Source organism: Gigantopelta aegis, chromosome 1, assembly GCF_016097555.1.
Source record: "Gigantopelta aegis isolate Gae_Host chromosome 1, Gae_host_genome, whole genome shotgun sequence".
NCBI classification, from domain to species: Eukaryota; Metazoa; Mollusca; class Gastropoda; order Neomphalida; family Peltospiridae; genus Gigantopelta; species Gigantopelta aegis.
The window spans coordinates 22,610,751-22,632,618 of NC_054699.1; the positions used below are offsets into that span (position 1 = coordinate 22,610,751).

Sequence of the window (21,868 nt, forward strand, 5' to 3'; positions counted from 1 at the left end):
TTTACTGATAACAGTATTTTTAGAATGGATTTCCATATACTAGTAATATTTACTGTTAAAAATATAAATAAAATATACTGTCAAAATAGAAAGAAAAAACTTCACCAAAGCCCTTTACTTTAAATATTTTTTGTTTATTATTATTTAAAATAAATGTATTTGTGTTCAAATGTTTATTATTTAAGGATTGTCAGTTATTTCTTTTACATTCATTGTGGTATGAAAAAAAAATCATCTGCGAAACTGTTCACACATCAGTTTGCAGATTTTTTTTTTTCATACCCAAATGAACGTAAAAAAACATAGCAGACAATCCTATTAATTAAATTTAATAATACTTACAAATAATAACGCTAAAAATGCATATTTTATTCTGAATTATTTTTGGGTCCATAAAAGTACCAATATAAAAGTACCAATATAAAATGACTATAATATGATGTTTCCTGACAACATAATGTTTTACACTCATTGAGAAATTAACAAACTCATGTTGCTATGGGTGGACCAATTGAATGAAGTTATATTGCAGGGTTTCTAGAATTTTTATAAAATCCACTAGCCATGGGATCAGTGATTACATTTTTTTACTAGCCACAATTAAAAATTCACTAGCCCTGCTTTACTTTAATAGAATTTTACTAAATAATTGTAATAATCAGATATGTTGCCTAAAGGGAGAAATAGAGCTTAAAAACTCTAACATTGGGTGTTTGAGGTAGAGCAGACAAAATAGACTTAACTGCAACATTTAACAAAAACAAAATTCACTAGCCATCGGGCATGGCAATAGTAGTTATTTACTAGCCCAGCATTGAATATCACTAGCCATGGGAGTGGGGCTACCATAATCTAGAAGCCTCGTCGGGCATGGCAATAGTAGTTATTTACTAGCCCAACATTGAATATCACTAGCCATGGGAGTAGGGCTACCATAATCTAGAAGCCCTGTATATTGTAATGAATGTAATAGAATTTGTTTGGGTTTTTTGTTAATAATTATAAATATAGATACTTGTTTAATTGAATATTCATTAATGTATAAATATATTTCTTTCTTTCTTTCTTTATTTATTTTTAGTGTGTGTTTTTTTAAATTATTATTATTTATTTATTTGTTTGATTGTTTATTTATTCATGTTTTTTGTTTCTTTTTGGTTTCTTTTTTTTTCTTTTTGCTTTTGCCAGAACAAAATACATAGCGTTTGTCGCCTGTTGTTTAAGCCTAATCTTAGTATTTTCAAAGTTATTTGGTTTAGTAAAAGTATATATATATATACATATACAGTGTTCTCGCTGGGTGAAAATTAAAGGAGGGCGGCCGCGCAGCACCACACCCTTCAAAAAAAAAAAAAAAAAAAGGGGGGGGGGGGGGGGGGGGGGTTGGGAGAGAGCTTGGTGGTTACCATGTTGTTGTGTGTTGATAGACTTTGTGGAAAGACATACTCCTTATTTTGATTACAAAAAGTTTATACGAAATACAAGCAGACTCGTCTTTTAACTGAACCGAAGATGTTATCGGTCTGATATTCACTGGCAGTTCCGGTTTTGCTGAACCGATCAAAGTTTTAATATTATTTTAATAAAGATTTCAAGATATACGAAAAACAAAAAAGACGTTTGTGTGATCCACTAATGTCGAAAACATTTTTTTTGTTTTTTTGTTATTCCCATCTTCATCAAATGAATCGATCGTTGTGATAAAATATTATTGCCAACTGATAAAAAGTAGTTTCGTTTTTGTAGTGGCGGTGTATACCCGGTATATTATTTGGCACCCAAGATGAATGATTTTAATGCTAAACACTACCACTTCCATTGATTTTATAAGTGGTGATATTCTCCCAAAATTAAAAGTTTACAATATATTATAAGAACTGCTGAATAAACTGAATGACAGAAGTGACAGAAAGAAAAATCGTCAGTTACAATCAATTATATCTGTAACTGAGGACAAAATATCAGACGAAAGTTAGTGGAAACAAAATATAGAGTGACCGTTCTGATCACGTGACAAATTTGGCGCCAAATAAATGGGGGTTTTTCAGTCGGAGATTGCCGAATCCATAAAAAATAAAAATGTTTTCATTACTCAAATAAAATATAACTTTTATTGTTTGTATTAAACATACAAATGGATACAGTTATGGGACAAAATAGAGGCCGTTAAAAATACTATTAAATTACGTTACGGTAACTGTCGTAAATGTTTCATCAGTTGCTTTTTTGTACACAACGCGGCTTGTTTCCTTCGATGTCCAGTGTGCAGACTGATCGTTGTGGGGTTTTTTTGTGTGGAAAAAAGTGTGCATTTGGAAATAGCGGAGATAGGTGCTGGAAAATAAAGAGGGGTGCAGAAAAATAAAGGAGGGCAGAGAACTTGAAGGAGGGCGGCAAAATGCAATAGCGGGGCGGGCCGCCCCGCTAAAATGGAGCAGCGAGAACACTGATATATATATGTATGTATATACATGTATTTGTGTGTATATATATATTTTTTGATTTATTACTATTTATTGCCCCATACCAATGTGACAATGTCAAGAATGGGGATCCTTGAATCATTGACTTACACAGTGTTTGTTTATTTCTTCATGTTAGTTGTGTTGTCTGTGTTCCTCAGGTCTGCCTGGTCTTGATGGTCTACCTGGAGAGAAGGGAGATGCAGGACTCCCAGGTGAAGGAGTCCGCGGTGAAAAGGGAAATGCAGGGTTACCAGGACGACCAGGTAAACACCACATAATTTATAGATAGTTTATCACGTCTATGTTTATGTGATTTACTAACTAACACTACGACCAGGTACACATCACACAATTTATAGATAGTTTATCATGTCTATATTTATGTGATTTACTAACTAACACTATGACCAGGTACACATCACATAATTTATAGATAGTTTATCATGTCTATGTCTATGTGTTTTACTAACTAACACTATGACCAGGTACACATCACACAATTTATAGATAGTTTATCACGTCTATGTTTATGTGATTTACTAACTAACACTACGACCAGGTACACATCACACAATTTATAGATAGTTTATCATGTCTATGTTTATGTGATTTACTAACTAACACTATGACCAGGTACACATCACATAATTTATAGATAGTTTATCATGTCTATGTCTATGTGTTTTACTAACTAACACTATGACCAGGTACACATCACACAATTTATAGATAGTTTATCACGTCTATGTTTAGTTGATTTACTAACTAACACTATGACCAGGTAATCATCACACACTTCGTAGATCATGGTCAGAAGTAGTTTATCACTTAGTAACTATGACTTTGTATGTATAAAATATGGTGAAAAGTTATTTGTTTGGTTTTCTTTTTTTAAATACAAAATTGAGAAAATTAAAAATAGAAAATTGAGAAGAAGAAAAAATTGTCAAATGTTATATCTTAATATCCTTGCTTACAGTTGTATATGCTTTAAATAAGCAAAAGTAAAATTTTTAAACTGGACTGCAGCCTGTTATTATTATTATTATTACCTGGTGTGTTAAGTTTCATAGCTTATTGTTGTTATTACCAGATGTGTTACAAATGTCTGCATTTTGTGCTAAAAACAAATTAATTTATCGCAGTATTTGTTTTAAGACATGTGAAGCCTAATCATTGTTTTAACCATTTAGGTCAGGATGGGCCACCAGGATTTAATGGTAAGGATGGTTTGCCAGGATTACCAGGAATGAAGGGCGACAAAGGTGATCGGGGTTACCCTGGAGAGGGTGGACGGCCGGGCTTGCCGGGACTGCAAGGACCAAAGGGTGAGTCTCATGAACATTTAGTGATGTCAATTGATAGTTTAGGTTATTCATGAAAGTGAAGTTTAAAACTTCGAATTTGGCAAATTAGAGGTCAATTTTCATTTGCCTTAGACCAATGGAGATGTTTTTAAGGCATTATAAAGTAAGGCGACAAGTGTTTTATTATGACAAAACAGCACCCATTCAAAATATAGAAGTGTAAACGATATCACATTTTCAAAAAAAAAAATTAAAAAAAAAAAAAAATTCAGTATGATGACCAATTAGTAACATTGCAAAATAGGGCACAGTCGGTTTGGCCGTAAGATGCTCTTTAATTTTTAGGGCATTCAGGCAATTTGTTGCTGTTAAATTCGACAAAATTGTCCGAGTGTCATGTATTAATTTCATAAATTCAAAAATATTTTGAACCTTACAATTAATAGTAATTTATATTATGAAATATGGTTAATGTTAAAGAAGTTAAAAAAAGAAGAAAAGGAATCTATTGCCACTAGCTTATTAATTATTGTTATATGGACTAATTATTAAGTGTTGGCTAACCCTGTCTTAGTTTACATAAAGACATACAATAGCCACTAGCGTATTATAATTATTATATGCACTAATTATTAAATGTGGGCTAACCTTGCTTTTGTTTACCTTTAAAGGAAATGCTGGGTTGCCAGGACAACTGGGCTTGAAGGGATCAAAGGGAGATTCTGGACTCCCCGGACTTCCAGGCTTGCAAGGACCGAAGGGTGATCCCGGACTGGATGGACTGCCAGGTCTCAAAGGAAGTCCAGGTATGTCTGTGTTTTTTTACACATGCTGGTTCATCCAAGGACCGCTCTATAGTCCAAAGGTTCAATAATCCAGGGTTAGGTCTATAAACCATCGGACTACTGAACCTAGCGTTAGGGTTAGGGTTGAACCTTCGGACCATTAAACCTTTAGACCATTGAACCTTTGGACTATAGAGCTGTATCTGGTTCGTCCAGTTTAATTATCTTGTGTTTTACAGCTTATTGTTCTGTTTTGCAGCTTATTCAGGCTTTGAATTTGGCAAATAAGAGAACATGGCTATTTGGCCTTGACCTGTGGAGATTTTGTTTAGGGCATTACATCCAAAAGGCAAGGCATCACGGCAAACTTTAACAAGTGTCTTAAAATATAACACAACAGCACACAGTCAAAATAAAGAAGTGTGAATGGTTTCATGTTTTTGTAATAAAACAACTTTCAGGAGTTGTGTTAGTGTATGATGTCCAATTACTAACATGTAAAATAAGGCACCACCAGTTTGCCTGTAAGATTGTGTTTAGTTTTTAGGGCAATGGAACATATGACTAGGATACTGCAGCATATGACTACTTTCATAGCTTGCAGCAATGTGTAGTAAGATTTTTTGCAGCGTATATTATTATTAGCTGGTGTCATAAGTTTCATAGCTTGATGGTGTTATTACCAGATTATAACAAATGTTAAGATTTGCAGCCTATTAGTAGTAGTAGTAACTGGTGTGTGCAGAGGGTATCATGGGATGCATTACGAAACATTAGCTGGCTTTCTGACATGGCCATCACATATTTTCATACACTTCAGATATCTTAGTGCTAAGATCACCTTAAGTGCATAACTACCTTATACACTTACAATAAACTTAGTTCTAAGATTGCTTCGTGAAACTAGGCCCAGGCTAATTGAAAATCACATTGGCTTTTTTTTAGTCCGTTAATTTGGTAGTCAAATCTAAAAACGTATGTCTGGCTCATGAACTGTGCACAGAACTACCTCATGAACTATGCACAGAACCACCTAATGAACTATGCACAGAACTACCTCATGAACTATGCACAGAACCACCTCATGAACTATGCACAGAACCACCTCATGAACTATGCACAGAACTACATCATGAACTATGCACAGAACTACCTCATGAACTATGCACAGAACCACCTCATGAACTATGCACAGAACCACCTCATGAACTATGCACAGAACCACCTCATGAACTATGCACAGAACTACCTCATGAACTATGCACAGAACCACCTCATGAACTATGCACAGAACCACCTCATGAACTATGCACAGAACCACCTCATGAACTATGCACAGAACCACCTCATGAACTATGCACAGAACCACCTCATGAACTATGCACAGAACCACCTCATGAACTATGCACAGAACTACATCATGAACTATGCACAGAACTACCTCATGGACTATGCACAGAACTACCTCATGAACTATGCACAGAACTACCTCATGAACTATGCACAGAACTACAATATTTTAATGTTTCTTTCTGATCAAATTTGTTTCTGTTTTTTTTTACCTCCATCTAGGTCGTACTGGCCAGCCAGGTTACAAGGGAGACCAGGGCCCTCCAGGGGTGATTCACATCGAAGACCTTCCAATGGGACCCAAGGGACAGAAGGGAGAGCCAGGGCTGTCAGGGATTCCCGGAGTACAAGGGCTCCCGGGAGAGCCAGGTCGGCCAGGAATTGATGGACTGCCCGGACGTCGTGGAGACGATGGACTGCCTGGATTCAAGGGAGATCCTGGACAACCTGGACTTCCCGGACTCGACGGACTCCCTGGAACAGATGGAACTCCAGGTACAGCTTCTTTTCCTTCTTCTTCTTTTTTCTTCTTCTTTTTTTTTTTTCTTTTCTTTTTCTTTTTATTTGTGTCATTTTTTTCTTCTATTTTTTTCTTTTCTTTTCTTTTTCTTTTTATTTGTGTCATTTTTTTTTTATTTTTTTTTGTGTCATTTTTTTTTCTTTTCTTTTTTTCTTTTTATTTGTGTCATTTTTTGGGGTGTCTACGGGTATTTTCTTTTTTGTGGGGTCTGGATTTTTTTTTTTTTTTTTTTATGCCAGTGCCCTCTTTCTTTTCTCTCCTTTGAATTCTATCTTAATTCTTCCCGATCTTGCAGCTTCTTTTATCTTTCAACTTTCGTTAGCTGTCCACCTCCACATCTTGGTCCTTGTCTCTCCAGCCATAACAGGTGCTTGTCTCTTGTTGTCATACATGCCACACACCTGTTATATCCCCTCATTGGTCAGTGCTAAGAGGATTCCCCAGAATTAGTGTAATATGGTGATTTATGGGTTTGCAAATCCACAGAGCAGTGCCATATGATCTCAAATGGAATCAGACTTGACTTAACATTAACCAGTCGGAAGTCATGTATAATATGCACGAGGTAAGAAACTCTCAAACAGAATCACACATGTAGTAACATTAACCAATCAGACGTCATGTAGAATATGCATGAGGTAAGAAACTCTCAAACGGAATCACACGTAACGTAACATTAACCAATCGGACGTCATGTAGAATATACATGAGGTAAGAAACTCTCAAACGGAATCACACGTGACGTAACACTGACCAATTGGAAGTCATGTAGAATATTTTTTGAGGTAAGAAACTCTTAAACGGAATCACATGTGACGTAACATTAACCAATCGGAAGTCATGTAGAATATGCATGAGGTAAGAAACTCTCAAACGGAATCACACGTGATGTAACACTGACCAATCAGAAGTCATGTAGAATATGTATGAGGTAATAATAGTTTTTATTACACACCAGTGTAAGATATTGCTCATGTCATAACAATCACTCAATATCTAACTAGTGTAATATTGGCATGAGGTAGATCACTTGTTGACCCAATTCTTAGAAAAATAATGTGTAGTAGATCTCGACATCTGCTAACTTCTGCATTGCAGCTTGTTTCCAGTTGGTTTGTAATAATAAAATACTAAACTAGCTTGCCTGTCATACCATTTTTATGAAACTTGTGAACAGTGTTGGTATTTGACTTGCTTTCGTTCATCAAATATCAAAACTGTTCACTCATTTCATAAAAATGGTATGACAGGCAAGCTCGTTTAGTATTCTATATATATGCTGGTCACATTCAAAATGCTTTTTCTGTCTTGTTTCAGGTCAGTCTGGTGCTATTGGTATCAAGGGAGAGCGAGGTCCCGCTGGGTCCGTGCCCCCGACCGGCTACCTGCTCGTACGACACAGCCAGTCTGTAGACATTCCAAGATGCCCCCGCGGCCAGACGCAGATGTGGGAGGGATACTCTCTGCTGTACATCGAGGGCAACGAGAAGTCGCATCATCAAGATTTGGGTAAGCATCTTTTCTAAAAAAAAAACATTTAACACAGAGACTAAAGTTTGTTTTGTTTAACGACACAACTAGAGCACATTGATCTATTAATCATCGACTGTCTGGGCAGAGGTACAAGCTTGAATGTGTTCACACTTTCAGTGCTAACTCTGGATGGTCCAAATATTTCGCCAAATTATATCGAAAATGCAAAACTTTTTTTTTTTTTTTTTTTTTTTAAATATCAATTATTACACAATTTTTTTTGCCAGATTATAAACAAAATTGCCAATTGTTCTTAAAATTAGCAAATGGCGAATTTGGTGAGTGGCAGAGCTAGCCCAGGATTTTATTGTTCAGAAAAACTGTATTGTGCTTTCATGCACTGCTTTGTTTATCTGGGAGTGGGATGTAACTCAAGCGGTAGCGTGTCCACTTGTAAAGCGATCGGTCATCAGATCAATCCTTCTCAGTAGACCCATTTGCAGTTTGGGCTATTTTCTGTTCCATCCAGTGGTCCACAAACTGGTTCATCAAAGACTGTGGTATGTGCTGTCCTGTCTGTGGGAAAGTGCATATAAAAGACCCCTTGCTACTTATCAGAAAGAGTAGCCTATGTGGCGGCAGCGGGTTTCCTCTAAAGAAATATGTCAGAATGACCATATGTTTGATGTCCAATGATAAGATAAAAATCAATGTGCACTAGAGGCATGGTTAAATAAAACAAACTTTTACTTTTTTTGTTTGTTTGTCTAAATCTATTAATGAATCAGGATGGGACATAGCCCAGTGGTAAAGCACTCGCTTGATGTGTGATCTTTTATGGATTGATCCCTGTCAGTGGGCCCGTTTCTCGCTCCAGCCAGTGCACCACGACTGGTAGATTAAAGGCGGTGGTATATGCTATATTGTTTATGGAATGGTGCATATAAAATATCCCTTACTACTAATAGAAAAATGTAAAGGGTTTCCTCTCTAAGACTATATGTCAAAATTACCAAAATGTTTGACATTCAATAGCCGATGATTAATAAATCAATGTATTCTTGTGGTTTGTTAAACAAAACAAACTTCTTCTTCTATTAATGAATCTGTCTTTTTAAATAAACGTTTCCGTCTCTTCTCGCCAGGCTGGGCAGGATCGTGCATGCAGAGATTCAGCACAATGCCGTTCCTCTTCTGCAACATGGACAACGTGTGTAACTACGCCAGCCGTAACGACCGCTCCTATTGGCTGTCCACCAACGCTGCCATTCCAATGATGCCAGTGCAGGAGCAGGAGATCGTTCCCTTCATCAGCCGCTGCGTGGTCTGCGACTCCCCCAGCAACGTCATCGCCATCCACAGTCAGACGCTGCAAATACCAGACTGCCCATCGGGATGGAATGGACTCTGGATTGGTTACAGTTTCGCCATGGTAATAACATGTTTATTACGCTCTTTGATTTTTTTAAAGTAATAAGAATTGTTTTAAAAATTTTGCCATGATAATATGTGATTATCACCCATTTGTTTTTAACTAATAATAATTAGGGGGGTTTTTTGGTGTAAATTTATCAATGTTTAATGGCCAAATCTGCAAAGCATAGCAATTTTATACTAAATTTGTGACTGGTAAATTTTTTTTTTTTTTAAATGCATATAATTATACTGAACTTCCTCTAAACTTGGCACCCATGAAACCAAAATTTACTAATATTTAAAAAGGGATAATGAAAAAAATGTCCGGTTTTCAGGGAATTCTGGGTTAGAGAAGATCTGGTATTGACAGCTTTCACTTGGTAATAGTTTAAAATTCACTTACAAGTTAACCGATTTCTTTCATCATTCATGGTCCATTTTGCATAATGAGGTCCCTTTTTTTTATAATAATAATACCACCATTTTTTGCATTTAATTGAAGGATTAAATTATTAAAAACATAATTTTTTTCCTTTTTCAGCACACAGCAGCAGGACCAGGTGGAGGTGGCCAGTCACTATCAAGCCCTGGCAGCTGTCTTGAAGATTTCCGCGCCACGCCGTTTATCGAATGTAATGGGGCGCGCGGAACCTGTCATTACTTCGCAAATAAATACAGCTTCTGGCTCACAACTATAGATTCGCACTCTCAGTTCGTAGCACCCCAACCCCAAACTCTTAAGGCTGGCAATCTCCGGACGAGAGTCAGTCGCTGTCAAGTATGTATGAAAATGGTCTCCTAGGTTACCGCAGTGTGAGAGTAGTGTTACGTGATAGACGGTGTTGTACTGCTGCTGCTGCTGTTGCTACATCATCGGCTGCAGCAGTGACGACGCTGTTTTTTTTGTATAGATAAGGCATACGTGATGTTATGTATTAACTATGCAAGTGCATTTTGATGTTTATAATTGTATCGACTGCCGACAAGGAACAGAGGTGCCTTAAGTTAAACGTAAAAAATGGTGCTAAGTCACACAGGTTTTGTTTGTGCCTGACGACCGATATCGCTCAATGCTCTCGTAAACCTTGTCATCATGGACAACGTTTGTGCTGTGTGTGTATTGTTCTCTCCACACGTTGAAGGCTTTGCTGAAATATCTTTGCTGGTTGCTGAATCAGATATTAGATTTTTGGGGTTTTTCACATGCTAATACCTCCAGTTAGAGATATTTCACAACACTTTAGTACCAGAGTGTTGTTGACATAAACAAATTAACTGTTGAATAATATAATTTATTATGAAGTATTCATGGAGTAAACCTTAACTTTTATATTTTTTTTTTTGTTTCACAGTAATTAAGTGAACTGATTTGTCACTTTTAAAGACAGAAAATTATGCATTTTCAAAATAAAAAGTTTCAAAACAGTTTTTTTTTTTTTAAAGATTACTAGTAATAGCCCTAAGATCTGGTTATTTTTATAATAATAATAATAATAATAATGAAATATGCAAAAATATGCAAAAAGTTAGAACTTACCTGCATTTAGCATATGTTAATAAAATCTGCTTTGTACAGACCTAAAACAGTTATATAGAAATATATAAATAATAAAAATATGGCAATATCCTAATATGTCACTTTGTTTTATTTATAATAATAATATGCTAAAATATTACAAATATGCAATATATTGGTAGTAAAATAGGCCATGATAATAATAACTAGCAATTAATAATAATAAAAATAATAAGTAGTAATTAAGAACAAAAGCAACAACAACAACAACGATAAGTATGTCACATGCTGTGAAATGTGGAGAGAAGGTAATACACAAAACAGTTTGCCCAAAGTTCTGTGATTTTTTTCACATTCACTGCCATCTACAATGTAATTAACATCAGTAGACATTTTATATAACTGCGTGTTTTTGTTGGAGACATAGTAGCGGCTCTTGTTACGGTGTAGCTTTCACTAAACTCTTTCTTGTTACCAAGGCGACCACATAGAGGATCACAGCTATTCAGAAATTTCAGATTTTTATTTTATTTTTATTTTAATTTTTTTTAATTAAACTTGTTTACAAATAGTCCATTCATTGTTAAATAAATTGATCCAAAATAAAACATTTTTGTATTAAAGCTGGAAGTCATTGTCCTCAAAATGATAAAACTTGAAATTTGTTTAATTCTCTAACTGAATCCTAAAATATTCTGAAATAAAAAATGGCTGTGTTCTGTTTTCAAATCGCTTTGCGATATGGAAAGGTTTGTGATGGCTAATTCATTTTGCATTGGCCTCATTTGTATTGATTAATTAATTAATTAATTGAGGTGTTTAAAGCTATTCAACTTATTAATCACCATAATGACAGAGTCGATTAGTTATTGTTGACTCTGTTTCAAGTGTCGACAAACTAACTTTAAGCTTTGTCAATGGAGATTTTTGACTGGAGGCTTTAAAGGTAAAAAAATTGGGATTTTTGTTTGTTCTCTGTAAACTAGTTTGTATAATTACTGTATGTAGCTTTTTTTTGCAATATTTTAAACGAAATTAGCAATGTGAAATCCATTTTAATCTCTATGTCGTTGTCATTGTATTGCATGTGATAGGAACTCAAGTCTATGACAATTAGCCTACATGTAGATATGCGGTATGTAGTAGTTCGTTTTCTGAAAAAGTCATAATTTTATTATACCCAATACTCGTGTACATAATTTTATAATTTTGCTTACAAAACATTTTTATATAGGCTTGTCACAATTATTATAGTTTTATGATTGTGCCGACAAGACATTTTTATGTAGGTTTTGACCTTTTTTTTATTAGAAAAAATGTGCAATTTATAACAGTTTTTTTCTAGTCAAAGTTTTCACTTGTGCCAAAGTTTGTATCATAATGTGTGGAATTGATTTTTTTTGTTAAATTGTAAGTCAAAATGTCCATAGAAAAATTACGATTTTTTTTCTATTACAATTTAGATTTATATATGTTGAAATTTTTGTACTTTTGTAAGATATCATTTTGATGGATATGTAAACGTGTATATTTGGTTTGCTCTGAGGGCTTGGAAGTGTATAACAATTCTGTCATTATATCTATATAGCATTCTTCTGTAGTGTTTGCTCATTATGTATCCAACCTTACAAATATTTCCAAATTAGTTGCTCAACATCTATTTGAGGTCACTTAAATAGAATTCTGGGATCAATTTCACAAAACATAAAACTAGTTTTGCACATAAATGTAAAACTATCATTAAAACTACAATTGATATATATAACTGATATATTTTTAAGAATACACATTTAATTTTCTTCCGTAATGGTGCAGTTTACTGCATGAAATAGATGCCAACCACATGCAATTAAGGTATGACCAGTTTAACAGCTAGACCAGTTTAACAGCTAGACCAGTTTAACAGTTAGACCAGTTTAACAGCTAATCACAGCTGTAAACTTACGATGTTTTGTGAAATTGACTCCTGTTTTGTAATTTGAAGATATATTATTATACTATTTATAATGAAACGGTAGCCAATGTATTCTTATATTTATTACATGAAATACATGTAACAAAAATCCTTGTCCTGTCAGTTGTAATACTGTCCTAAAGTAGCAATATTACGGTAGTTAAAATTTATTTATTTTCGCCTATTGGATAGTAAAATAATTTATTTTTAACTGCTACTTGAAAAAAAAAAATGAAATGTAGTACAGGTATATTTTGGCAACTTGTGAGCATTGATTAATCAATTTCAGATTAATATTTATCAGTTTAGAAGTTTATTAAAATATACTTTCAAGTCCTCAAAGCCTCCAGTATTATACAAGACACCAGGGTGGGGAATTATCAAACAATTATGTAAACTGAAACTGTAATTATCAAGTGCCAGTTTTAACTGATGATGGTCCTATGACAAACAGAACAGAACAAAAATCTTTGGCAGGGAAAAATGACATTTTACTGAATAAAGTCAATGTGATCTATATGTTTGTCTGTTCTTTGTAAAATCAGTACTTTTCTTCAAGTTTTATAGCCACAAAAACATATCTACTCATCAACCAGTGCATGTGATGTTTCACTGATAAATACACAACAGGAAAAACCCAACAGCACTTGGGTATTTAAATGAACAATGGCAGATCCAAGAGAGGGATTCAGGGGGACCTGTCTTTCCCCTTAAAAAAATTAAAGTGCCCCTTTTTGAACAATTTATTTACAATTTTCATTTAAGTGCCCTTTTCAAGGAATATATCCGTGCCCTTTTTGTCCTTGTCCCCTCCCTAAAATGTTTCCTGGGTTTGCCCTTGATGAAAATATTGTTGAAAGGGGATGGTGTCAGGTTTTTTCCTATTTTGTGTGTATTGGTGATTTATATGTAAAATATTTGTTATCTGCGAACTCGAAAATGATCAAAGTAAAGATATTTAATGTCAAAAATTGGATTATTGTTTTATAACAGAGGGAATCTTTGCCTACTTGGTGGTAGGCGAAATTTCTTTGCTTTCATTAATTCTATGGCAGAGAACGATTATAACCTTCGAAATGTCTGTCTAGCTCTTGAATGGCAAAGTATTCAGGCTAGTGAAAAAGCCATGTGAGATATGTTCATTAGCCTTGAACAGGATAAAACTAGTATCTTTTGTCATTCAAAAGATATACTGATGGAAAGAAATAAAGGATCACACAGATAGCAACAAGAAATAATGACTGCATAAAAAATCATTTCATATTGTCAGAAGTTGACTGGGAACACATAGGCAGCACATTCAACACTACAGACATTCAATCCCACGTTACAACTTGGTATGAAATACAGACATTACTACGCTAGTAGTGAATTAAATTTGGTCTACAATTTGATGTGTTCCCTTATTCCTTTCCATCAGTATATATTTATCCTGCAATTTAACAAGAAAAGTCTGGGAAAGTACACATTCCTATATATTGATCCTGTTAATTTTGATACGAACAATATAGAAAACATAGTATCATGGCTGCCAATTGGCTGTAATAGTGGTATCATGGCCGCTAATTGACCAATAATTAGTGGTATCATGAATGCTGATTGATTGTAATATTTAGTGATATCATGATTGATGATTGACTGCAATATTTAGTGGTACATGTATCATGACTGCTGATTGGCTATACTAGTGGTATCATGGACAATGGCTGTAATAGTGGTATCATGACCACTGATTGGCTGCAATAGTGGTATCATGGCCGCCGATTGGCTGCAATAGTGGTATCATGGCCGCCGATTGGCTGTACTAGTGGTATCATGGCCGCCAATTGGCTGTAATAGTGGTATCATGGCCAATGATTGGCTGTAATAGTGGTATCATGGCCACCGATTGTCTGTAATAGTGGTATCATGGCCAATGATTGGCTGTAATAGTGATATCATGTCTGCCGATTGGCTGTAATAGTAGTATCATGGCCAATGATTGGCTGCAATAGTGGTATCATGGCTATAATAGTAGTATCATGGCCACTGATTGGCTGCAATAATGGTATCATGGCCGCGGATTGGCTGTAATAGTGGTATCATGGCCACTGATTGACTGTAATAATGGTATCGTGGCCATTAATTGGCTGCAATAGTGGTATCATGGCCACTGATTGGCTGCAATAGTTGTATCATGGCCACAGTGTATATATTAGAAAGGTTAAAATAGCCTATGGTAATGTGTGTGGTGGCAGCAGATTTCCATTATCTCCATCTCAAAAGTATTAAAATAATAAATCTACTGGGTATGCCAAAATATAATTGAAACTAGAATAAAATGCAACAGGTTTTTTGTTTTAAATTTTTCAGATGAATATTACATCCTAAATCTTCAAAAATCAGATACTAGAAAATGTGCCAATTAGCTTAAATCCAGTGTCTACCAACATCAACTTTGAGGCCCTATATCTCCTAAACGGTTGATTTTAGACCCCATAAATGTATTATAAGTATATAGAAATATGATCCCAAAAAAAATCTAAATATCTTGTTGAAAATATACTGTGATATCACAACATAAATATGACATCTCATTTCATCACAACTTGGACCAGGGTTTTTTCTTTTTATAAAAAAAATCACCCGACGTCTGACCAGTCCATTGGACTATGGGGAAAAGTGCCATAGGTCAGAAGTAGTTTGTTTTATTTAAAGACACCACTAGAGCACATTGATTAATTAATCATGGACTATTGCAAGGAAGGAAATGTTTTATTTAACAACGCACTCAACACATTTTATTTATGGTTATATGGTGTCAGACATATGGTTAAGAACCACACAGATATTGAAGGAGGAAGCCCACTGTTGCCACTTCATGGGCTACTTTTTTCGATTGGCAGCAAGGGATCTTTTATATGTACCATTCCATAGACAGGATAGCACATACCATGGTTTTTGATGTACCAGTCGTGGTACACTGGCTGGAGCGAGAAATAGCCCAATGGGCCAACCGACAGAAATCGATCCCAAACCGGCGCATCAAGCGAGCGCTTTACCACTGGGCTACATCTCGTCCCCATTGGCTATTGGATGTCAAACATTTGGTCATTCCGACATGTAGTCATCAGAGGCAACCCGCTACATTTTCCCTAATGTAGCAAGGAATCTTTTATATGCATTTTCCCACAGACAGAAAAGCACATACCATGGCTGTTGGCCAGTTGGCATTGGCTGGAACAAGAAAAAACCCAATGAGTTGAAGGATCCACCAAGGTGGTTTGATCCTGCAATGCAAGCACTTCAAGCGAGCACTCAACTGACTGAGCTGAGTTAAATCCAGGCCCCTTCCATAGGTCAGAATTCAGGATAGAGATAAAAAGAAATATTTCTATCGTTTCCTTGTTAACAGATCTGACAAAAGACAAGCAATAAAACATGATGTCATTACAAAAACACTTTATTCATACAGAGTGCATATATTTCAGCGTCACAATATCATTTCAGAAGTTTTTCTTTATACAGTCTATCTTCATTCATCCATCCATTCAGCCTCTCTTTCTTTCTTTCTTTCTTTCTTTCACACAGAGCCACACTCAAGCACACATAATATACACAATGTATCATACACCTGCAAGAAGTAATATACAAATATAATACATGATTTAACAACAACAAATAAATTTATCAACACACAACGATATGATACATAATTAGTTCATGGTAAAAATACACTTAGGCCCACTTTCCATTAATGTGATTTCATGCACCGAAAAAGTCAATGAGCAATTTTTCTGTGCAGTTTTCCACACGGTGACGTCATAACATGTCAAACTGTGAATAGTGATCCGCTTGCAAGAAACGCAGATACTGAAATGTACATTAGTGGAAAGTGGGACTTAAAAAGCCAGTTGCTTAGGCCAGCCATAAAAATTATTTGTTTGCTGTTTGCAGTCATTCTATATGGACAGTTTATGTCGCAAAGCTAAATCACCTATCTCTTTCTAAAAAAAAAGAAGAAAAAGATGAGTTTGTTTTGTTTAATGACACCACTAGAGTACACTGATTTATTAATCATCGGCTATGTGATGTCAAACATTTCATAAATCTGATACATAGTCTTAAAGGAAACCTACTAAATTTTCCCATTAGCAGCAAGCAGGATTTCTGCCAGATGGTAAAATTTTGCTGATTTTTTTTTTTTAAACTTAACCATTTGACAAAATTAATTAGTCTTATCATTATTGTACGATTTTCTTAACCATAACCCTAAACATTAGCAATTTTCTTTCTGGGGGAGACCCTCCATACACTCTGTTGACTGTGGTTGCATTCAATTCCATAGCGCCATACCAAAAACTGTCTTTCTGGCAGAGACACTGATAAGGGATCATTTATGTGCAGTGTCTGACAGAAGGGACAGTACATACCATGGTCTTAGACAAACCAGTCGTAGGGCACTGACTGGGACAGGGAACCCTCCCCCCCCCCCCAATCAGTGACTGAAAGTTTGTTCTGTTTAACGACACCACTAGAGCACATTGATAAATTAATCATCGGCTAATGAATGTCAAACATTTGGTAACTATGACTCGTAGTCATCAGAGGAAACCTGCTACATTTTTTCTAATGCAGCAAGGGATCTTTTATATGCACCATCCCACAGACAGGATAGCACATAGCACAGCCTTTGATATACCAGTCGCGGTGCACTGACTGGGACAGGGTACCCCTCATCAGAGAATGGGTCCACCGAGGTGGTTTGATCCTACAACCAAACACCTCTGGCTAAATCTCGCCCCTTTCTTTTCATAGACCAAAGTTAAAGTTTGTTTTGTTTAACGACACCACTAGAGCACATTGATAAATTAATCATCGGCTATTGAATGTCAAACATTTGGTAATTATGACTCGTAGTCATCAGAGGAAACCCGCTACATTTTTTTTAATGCAGCAAGGGATCTTTTATATGCACTTACCCACAGACAGGAAAACACATACCACGGGTTTTGACTCTACCATCGGAGCTAGTTCATGCCACTAATACCAATAACTGTTCAGTGTGTGTGTGCGTGCATATGCGTGCGTGCGTGCATAAAAAATATGTATATAAAATATATATAATGGGACTGATGGGGCTATTTTATCTAATTCAAGTGACTGTTGGACAGTCAGTATTTTTATTTTATTTGTTTGTTTTTTTAAAGATATTTTACTAAAAAAATTGAGATGTAGAAAAAACAAGATTGTTTTACAAGATTGAGGTCAGCAGCAAACAATTATTTTAGTTTTTTATGGTTGGCCTTATTAACTGTAACAAATATTTTACATTTACAATTTTTGCAACTGTACTACCATCATCAAATGTGTTCACAAAATGGATTTGTCTTTGCTTATGAACTAAACTCATTTGAGTACACATTTATATCCTGACACACGAAGAAAAGCAATACCATTTTTGGAAAATATACCAACGAAAAAATATCTAACTGTGCATTATATAAAGATATCGCATGTGATATAAATATATATAGCTGAACATAAATGCTTGCACAAAGTTTCCTTCACATGTATACTGGCTTTTCTATTATGCGTTCCTTCAACTCGGAGGTGTGCGATGGCACTAGCACCCCAAAGTGCACCGTAATTTTTCCTCAGATGTGTTTTTTCATCGTCCACCTAAACTATGGAAGCAGTGTGTCTTCTGTCGGTTGATGGACGTAAGTTTTGTCAAAGTAAAAACTCTTCCATTCTTTGTTTAAGTTGTAAGTAAACAGACATGACTTTGTAATGTACATATTAATACTTTTAATTTCATTGTTTTTTTTGTCCTGGATGGAGGAGCTGGTGAAAAAAAAACCCCAACACCTGCACCCATGACAGCCGTGTGCTACAACAGCTTGTTCTGAATGACCACGTTAAAACCTATGACCTGACCAGACCTGACCTGACCTTCATTGTTTGAGCAGTCTAAAACAGTGTTATCAATGTCATAACTTTCTTCAGTCATCTGACAAACTTTTTAACTCAATCCAGCCAGTGCACCATGACTGGTACATCAAAGGCCATGGTATGTGCTATCCTGTCTATGGGATGGTGCATATAAAAGATCCCTTGCTGCTAATCGAAAAGAATAGTCCATGAAGTTGTGACAGGGGGTTTCCTCTCTCAATATCTGTGTGGTCCTTAACCATATTTCTGACGCCATATAACTAAATAAAATGTGTTGAATGCATCATTAAATAAACCATTTCCTTCCTTGTTACTCAATCAAAGATAATAAATAACAGCTGTTTTTATTTTACACCCTCCACCCTCAAGTCCCTAAAAAATAAATAAATAAAGAAATGTTTTATTTAACGACGCACTCAACACATTGTATTTACGGTTATATGGCATCAGACATATGGTTAAGGACCACACAGATACTGAGGGAGGAAACCCGCTGTCGCCACTTCATCAGCTACTCTTTTCGATTAGCAACAAGGGATCTTTCATATGCACCATCCCACAGACAGGGTAGTACATACCGCAGCCTTTGATCTACCAGTCGTGGTGCACTGGCTGGAATGAGCCCCCAAATAAAATCTCAACACATCCAAAATACAGTCAGACCATATTTTACTCAGTCATTTTAGCCTACATCATGTTACCGACTGCTCAGAGTTTCTGCCAGTGGGTATGAAGGGTAAACTTACATAACTTAAACTCTTAGAAATTAATGGATACATTGTTAAAATTTATTGAAACATAGTTTGAGAACTAATATTTAAAATTTGTCTAAATACATAAAAAAGTTAAAGTTTGTTTTGTTTAACGACACCACTAGAGCATATTGATTAATTAATTATCAGCTATTGTAGGTCAAACATTTGGTAATTCTGACACATAGTCATCAGAGCAAACTCACTACATTTACCCTAATGCAGCAAGGGATTTTTTTATATGTACTTTCCCACTGGCAAGCAGGCACATACCACAAGCCTATGACCAGATGTGGTGCACTGGTTGGAACGAGAAAACAACAAGTAAAAGAAATGCAGTGTCCAATTTCCAGAGATTTCAAGTCAATAATTACCTAGTAGGAATAGTTACGATCTGTTTTATTTTTATTACATACCCTCATATTACTTTCTGGCAGAAACTCTGCATGTTGGATTTTGTCTGATCAAGACCCAAGTGGATTAGAGCAGATATCTGACGTCAGTAACTAGTTATTATCTTTATCCTGCAGACCATAAAAATTAGGTGAAAAGCTATTATTTCTGTTATTTCTGCGACATTGTACGATGACCTAGAGGTCAAATGAGTGATTTTGTAATGTAGCTATGTTTGTGACGTCATATGAGTGAGGTCAAAAGTCATAATCTGCTAGTATACGTTTATGACGTTGCTTTAATCGGTCATCATAATCTGTCAATAGAAACATTGTTTGCAGGATAAAACAAACTTCACCGCATTGGTAACAATATTTGTTTTTGTCTACCCTTTAAATGTTAAAGAAAAGACCTCTCCTGATACAAAGATGTCATACTGCTAAGAAAAGCTGCATCTCGTTACACAAAAGATAAAGAATAAATGTTTCAGTTTTTAATATTTTTTAAACTGAAATAATTAACATGTCCAATAAAGATCTGTTCTATCACTTTTGAAACTAAATATCATGATGCAATACACAGATGAATTACAATAGTCGATTCACCCATGTTACCCTGTATGAACTGATACAAACTTGTTAAAGGGGCATACCCTAGATTTTAAACACTAAGGCATATTTTTGACTATTAGATCCGTTTTTGAAAATTGAAATCATACTTTACTGAGATTTTATTGTTTAGATTATCCATTTCCATACATCTGAAGTGTTTTTGGTCATCCTTGTGTTTTTAATATCACAAATTGCATTGATCATATTTTTAAAAACGCATATGCATCTGAGAAGTAACAGTTATGGAGTAAAGTTTTAGTCTATTTTTAGAGGGTATTTCACCATTTCAAAGTCACAGACTCATGTTTCACTCAGTTGTAACTTTATCCATATGAGTTACAGGTTTGTAGATTAACTAGACTTAGTATTAATTTTCACGGGTTGAAACTAGGGTCTGTCATTTTAACACCAAGGCCCCTGCTTATAAAACTTTTACAGTTCAGACTCAATCTCTAATGACGTCACATGTATACAATACAATCTGTATGGCGTTGTCATGGCATTAGTGTCTCAGACTCTATTAGAGTCTTGAGTCTAGAACTCTAATGACGTCACATGTATACAATACAATTTGTATGGCATTGTCATGGCATCATTGTCTCAGACTCTATTTGAGTCTTGAGTCTAGAATTCTAATGACGTCACATGTATACAATACAATTTGTATGGCGTTGTCATGGCATCACTGTCTCAGACTCTATTAGAGTCTTGAGTCTAGAACTCTAATGACGTCACATGTATACAATACAATTTGTATGGCGTTGTCATGGCATCACTGTCTCAGACTCTATTAGAGTCTTGAGTCTAGAACTCTAATGACGTCACATGTATACAATACAAGTTGTATGGCGTTGTCATGACATTAGTGTCTCAGACTCTATTAGAGTCTTGAGTCTAGAACTCTAGAAGTTTTATAAGCACCAGGCCTGGTCTTTAGAAACCGCAATGTGTCCAGGTGTTATATCTATGTTAATACTAGTCTTAAGCAATACAGGTAGATTCAGGTAATGAATGTTTGTTAATACATTGTGTTTCTAAACACAAACTTGTCCAGGTCAAACAATTAATACCTGGTCTTCACAAACACAGATTTGACCAAGTAATTTCAGTTTGTTAATATGTAAACTCGTACAAATGTATTTTTGTGTTTAGATTCACTAACTGATCCACTTAAATCACCTGGGCCCCGTGTTTATAGTCCAGACTCAATCTCTAACGACATCACACATATACCATTTGTATGGTGTGGTCATGCCATTAGTGTCTCAGACTCTATTCGAGTCTCGACTTTTATAAGCACCAGGCCAAGTCTTCAGAGCACAGATGTATCCAAGGATTGTACCTTCATTAACAGCCGCTGTTAAAAAAACAAATCCCACAAATATGTTCAGG

General features: G+C 35.4%; 1 protein-coding gene across 1 annotated transcript in view; it reads left to right on the forward strand.

Annotated features, from left to right (window-relative positions):
* LOC121372242 (collagen alpha-2(IV) chain-like) overlaps positions 1-13,303 on the forward strand; it is a 115,374-nt gene extending 102,071 nt beyond the window's left edge. The window contains exons 34-40 of the mRNA XM_041498536.1: positions 2,624-2,728; positions 3,659-3,793; positions 4,444-4,578; positions 6,130-6,402; positions 7,745-7,936; positions 9,046-9,332; positions 9,858-13,303. Of these exons, the coding sequence (XP_041354470.1) occupies positions 2,624-2,728; positions 3,659-3,793; positions 4,444-4,578; positions 6,130-6,402; positions 7,745-7,936; positions 9,046-9,332; positions 9,858-10,118 (1,388 nt within the window). The 3' untranslated portion in view covers positions 10,119-13,303. The remainder of the gene's footprint in view (positions 1-2,623; positions 2,729-3,658; positions 3,794-4,443; positions 4,579-6,129; positions 6,403-7,744; positions 7,937-9,045; positions 9,333-9,857) is intronic.
* Positions 13,304-21,868: the final 8,565 nt, after the last annotated feature.